Source organism: Kryptolebias marmoratus, linkage group LG4 (genome assembly GCF_001649575.2).
Source record: "Kryptolebias marmoratus isolate JLee-2015 linkage group LG4, ASM164957v2, whole genome shotgun sequence".
Lineage (NCBI taxonomy): Eukaryota > Metazoa > Chordata > Actinopteri > Cyprinodontiformes > Rivulidae > Kryptolebias > Kryptolebias marmoratus.
In genome coordinates, this window is record NC_051433.1 from 30,530,191 (window position 1) to 30,535,584 (window position 5,394).

Here is a 5,394-nt window from a genome sequence, read left to right on the forward strand (position 1 = left end):
CTTCCATCCTAGACTGTGGTTGTTCCCCTTCATCCCAAACTGCATTATATAATCTACAAGTGTCTTTTGATGTTTAACTAAGATATTATTATTATTATTATTATTATTATTATTATTATTATTAACTTTAATAAAAGATGTAGCCATCATTTCTGCTTTCTCCTTATTTTTAGCTGCAGGTACACACATCGGCCTTCATCACAACTCAAAATATAATTATCACAAACAGGTGTGCTGAATTAAAATAGTGCAATGGCCTCTTTACACAAACGTTTTCATTTTTTTTAGCCTTCAAGGAAAAATATGCGAGAGTTGTGGCCTTAAATACCTTCTTTTAAAAGAAGCCTGACAGATTAAATCTAGTTGTTTTTTTCCGGTTCCGCACTCCAGACCACTAGGTGGCGGTAATTACCCTCTGCGTCGGTTTGTCAACCGCCAATACGCCCAAGAAGAAGAATCGTGGCGTACGTCATTACGTACAACGTAACGCGGGTTCAGCAGCAGCAGCGTTGAATCACGGAGTGGGGTATTTTCCATGTTTTCTTCCTAAAACCAGCAGAATGTCGGTGTGAACGTCATGTGTTAGTTAGTGCCGCGAGTTACCGGCGCAGCAGACACAGGCTCGGTTAGTTTAAAGTTAATGGGCGGGTTTGTTCGGCCACAGCTAACTTTGCTAGCTACACGGCTGCAGTGCCATTCAGTTTTCCATCTGCTCTCAGCATAGTTACAGCAGTGTAGCATTAACATGGTTACTCTACATTTAACTAACATGTCTGTAATTTGAAGGTAAGCTCAGAGAAGCGCTGTGAGTTACTCACGTTGTGTGTTTGCTTACAGCTCGGTTATCTCGCAGTGACCCAACATCATTAGCACCATGTTTCGGCCCAAACCGACCCTGAAGGACCGACAGCACCTGTATAAACTCATCATCAGCCAGCTGCTCTATGATGGATACACCAGCATCGCCAACAGCCTGATAAACGAGGTGAAACCCCAGAGCGTGGTGTCCCCGTCCGAGCAGCTGATGCAGCTGGCCAAGATGGGTAAGATGTCCTCTCCTCTGAGTCAAAGACAGGTCAAACTTATTCTCTTCAGTCCAAAGGCCCGGGACTTCTGGGAGAGTAGTTACAACAAATACGTGAATTTTCAGCTGCAGCCTTTCTGGATTTGATCAGGAGATTATCCTGTCATTGGAGCATCTCACTGGGCTGTGAGGAGCTCGCCAACATCATCCACGACGGAGTCTCCTGATTGTCTCAAGAGTGTCTTGTCTTTTTCAGGTTTCTCATCTTCCTCCCACGAGTCAAACAGGTGCACAGCACTGTGTTTTGAACATGTTCAAACCATTTGTGCAACAGCTTTTTTCTCTCAATATAGTCACAAAGTCGTCGTTGTGTGTCTCCAACACGTCTCCAGAGCCCTAAATCTGTATTCTGACACCTGCAGAGAGTTCTGCTTTGACAGAAAACATCTGAGGCAAATTCCCAGGTCTCTAAACCACTCTGATGACAGGACTGCCACTAACCACTATTTTTACTTTGATCAATTTATTAATTTTTCAATTAATCTAAACAGTAATTTGGCATTTGCAATATACCACAAAGTAAAAGGTAAACAGTCTAGCAAATTAAAGTACCAAATCTGTTTTTGTATGCACATTGAGGCAATCTCACACCAGTATTTAGTGCTCTCCAAATGCAATCTGATGGCTAAAGGTGGACTTTAGCAGCAGGTCTCTGTGTTCAGGAAGCTCAGCTGTAGAATCTGTCACAGGGGGATAAAGTTCTTCTCTTCATGGACCTGATGTGTGTTTGATCCGTCTCACAGGGATGGAGAATGACGACAGCACTGTTCAGTACGCTATTGGGCGCTCCGATACTGTGGCCCCGGGTGTAGGCATCGACCTGGAGTTCGACGCAGATGTCCAGACCATGTCCCCCGAGGCCTCAGAATACGAGACCTGCTATGTCACGTCTCACAAGGGCCCCTGCCGCGTGGCCACGTACAGTCGGGATGGGCAGCTTATTGCCACTGGCTCCGCTGATGCTTCCATCAAGATTTTGGATACTGAGCGCATGCTGGCTAAAAGTGCCATGCCCATCGAGGTGAGGCAGGCTGCGGAGGACAGGTGCACTCATTGCTGTTGAGCGGTTCTGTTAACAGTGGGTTTTCCTGTTAGGTGATGATGAATGAAACGGCGCAGCAGAACATGGAGAACCACCCTGTGATTCGGACTCTCTACGACCACGTTGATGAAGTCACCTGCCTCGCCTTCCATCCCACCGAACAGATTCTCGCCTCCGGCTCCAGAGATTACACCTTAAAACTGTTTGATTATTCAAAGCCCTCTGCAAAGAGAGCCTTTAAATACATACAGGTCAGTTTTCCTGTTTTATCATTTGTTTTAAATTTAGGGGGAATTGAAATGATACCTACCCCATATTTCCTGACTAATACATAGTTTTTGTTTGAAGTGAGGATATATCTGAAAATAATTCCCTTTTTCTGGTATTTTATTCACTTCTTTGTTAATTTTTTCTTTATTTATGGCCCAGCTGAAAACACTACCTGGTGTGAGTGGGGATATTAGTTTAAAATTCAAGGGCCTAAACAAACAAATCAGGAAACGCAGGACAGTGCAGGAAAGTTTTGCATGATCTATGCCTTCTTGATGCTCATATAATTTATTTACAAGACACCCATGTGAGGGATGTAGACTGAAGAGGAGCTCGGTTGGACAGATGTAATTTTTTCCAGCAGATCCAGAGGTGTTGTCCTTTTTATACATGGATAATCTCTTTAAACCAGTTTCTGATTCTGCAGGTTTCACATTCATGATGGAAAAGTGGCTCTAGAGACTCTTTTTCTTCTCAGACAGGTTTTCTCAGTGCTGCCAGATTTGATAATGGGAGGAGATTCTAACTGACCACTCGTCTTCTTCCACTTCTGCTCTTCAGACTAGATCGGCAAAAGTTATTGAAGCCTTTATTAAAAAATAACGCTGTGGTCCCCTGGTGCTCTTTAAAGGCAGATAAGAGACAACGCTGTCTTTCTCTCACTCACATATTTACCATACATATACTTACATTTATTTATTTTATTTTGTCAGTTTCAGGCTGTAAAGATGACTCTGTTGTCATATAATACAGTCCCTGTCAGACCCTGGTCTCTTTCGTCCAGTTCCTTCTGGCATGTCTTGTTGTGTTTCAGGGCAGAGAAAGACCGCTCCACATATAATATGGATTCAGGGATCTCTTCAGGGTCAGCACCAAACAGTACTGACAATTAAAGGATTGGATTCTGTGTGTTAGGAACCTATTTAGGTCCAGAGGAAAGGATCAGGAGCCTTTCCTGGTCTTTGAACCAGCATGTTCAGGGTCTCGGCAGCTGCTGGTCTGTGGTGCACGCAGCTCACGGAGGGTGGCCCAACGTTTACACATGGAGTCAAACTCACCTTTTTTTTCTTCTCTGATGGTAAAAAGTCTCTGCTGAACAAACGAACCTGTCTATCAGACTCCTTATTTTAGCAGAATACATGTGGCTCAGACCTCATCAGAAGCGTGATGTGTCTGTGAGATGAACCACGTCTTCTCCAAAATCACTGATGGACAACGAGCTCCGATCAAACACAGAGCAAACCAAAAAGGATGATCCTTTCCCAGAAACACCAAACTGAAGGACCTGGTTATGAGCCAGAACCTGGCTGTGGTGCTGCTCATCCAGCTTGATGGTCCACTCCAGTGACCCCAAACGTTTTACAGAGACGAGCTGACTTCATCAGGTTAATAAATCCAGCAACAGAGCAGGTCGTTGACTGGTCCGTAGTGAAGTAAAGCAGGCAGCTCCAGCAGTAGAATTTGTGTTTTTGCCTGTCGGGGTCATCCACCAGTGGGAAAAAAAACCCTCATCCATAAGTAGTGTTGATAAATGACAGTTTTAAAATGCATTTCACCACCTTTTATTTTCTGCCAGTTCCACAGCTGAAACTGCTCTTCTTTTTTCAAATGTAACCTTCTTCTGTGCAACAAGTCGGCCACATCGTTCTTTGGAAACAAAGAACTAACGATGTCAGGACGAGCCGCAGGCCTTTCTGAAGTCCCACCTCTTCATCCAATTATTAATCAGACTCAGCTGTGCCTTCAGTCCTAACCAGTGAAGAAGCTCCTCCACACATGCTAAATAAAAACATTATTTGTATCAGTATCTTGCTCAAATGTAAAGTAGTTTACAGAAAATAGGAAAAATTAGCAAAAAAATAAGAAACTACATTGAAAATATACGTTTTATACAAAAAAATCTTAAATAACATTTCACATGTGTGGCTCTGTTGGGCATTCCCTGAAGGTTTAGAAGGAAAAATAAAAGAGACTTTGTCTAACCCGGGGTGTCTTCCTGTCCCGTGTTGAAGGTGCAGGACTGAGCTCTGCACACTATTATTGGTTTAGTTTTAATAATGGGTTTGTTGTTTTAAAATGTAATAAAAACATGCATGTTGGGTTAAGAGCTAACACTAGGTACGAGTGGGACAGTGAGGTTTGTCCGTGTGTGTCCTTCACAGGGACACACACATAGAATGACTGGATGAACAGACAGGATTTGTGGTTTGAACTTGCAGATCTTGGTTGAGTTTTGTTTTTTCACTCCAGTCCTGTCTACCTGTGTTCTCCTGCAGGAAGCAGAAATGCTGCGCTCCATCTCCTTCCACCCCTCCGGTGATTATTTGCTGGTGGGGACGCAGCACCCCACCCTCCGTCTCTATGACACCAACACCTTCCAGTGCTTTGTGTCCTGCAACCCGCTGGATCAGCACACGGACACCATCAGCAGCGTCAGCTACAACCCGTCTGCCAACAGCTACGTCACCTGCAGCAAGGACGGGAGCATCAAACTGTGGGATGGTGTCTCCAACCGCTGCGTGTCCACATTCGACAAGGCCCACGACGGAGCAGAGGTCTGCTCGGCCATTTTCTCCAAGAACTCAAAGTACATTTTGTCCAGTGGAAAAGACTCTGTGGTGAAGCTGTGGGAGATCTCTACGGGACGGACCCTGGTAAAGTACACAGGTAAGGAGGAAGGCATCGTCATTCTTTACACACAACTATCAGTTATTTTATTATTACAAAGAAAAACCTCTGCAGTACAAGATTCAAGTTGGCGTCAGAGGAGGCAGGAAGTAGGGCTGCAACTAACGATAATTTCAATAATCGATTAATCGGGCGATTATTTTCTCGATTAATCGATTAATTGGCCGTTTTGGAATTCATTCATTCATTCATTCAGTCATTCATTTTGGCCCACATAAAAAAGTTATCTGTATGTAAAGGAGTAGGTTGATGTAAAACTTTTACTACTTTCCTATTTTTAAATAAATCAATATAAATTCAATTCAACATT

At 43.6% G+C, this 5,394-nt stretch overlaps 1 protein-coding gene across 2 annotated transcripts in view; it reads left to right on the forward strand.

Moving 5' to 3' along the window:
- Positions 1 to 415: 415 nt before the first annotated feature.
- The window catches only part of cstf1 (cleavage stimulation factor, 3' pre-RNA, subunit 1), a 19,924-nt gene continuing 14,945 nt past the window's right edge, over positions 416 to 5,394 (forward strand). The window contains exons 1-5 of one of the 2 annotated variants that reach the window (XM_017433414.2): positions 416 to 526; positions 838 to 1,043; positions 1,828 to 2,105; positions 2,180 to 2,377; positions 4,673 to 5,063. In XM_017433414.2, the coding sequence (XP_017288903.1) occupies positions 875 to 1,043; positions 1,828 to 2,105; positions 2,180 to 2,377; positions 4,673 to 5,063 (1,036 nt within the window). In that variant the 5' untranslated portion in view covers positions 416 to 526; positions 838 to 874. Of the gene's footprint in view, positions 626 to 837; positions 1,044 to 1,827; positions 2,106 to 2,179; positions 2,378 to 4,672; positions 5,064 to 5,394 lie in introns of both variants that reach the window. The other variant, XM_025009903.2, reaches the window with a different exon arrangement.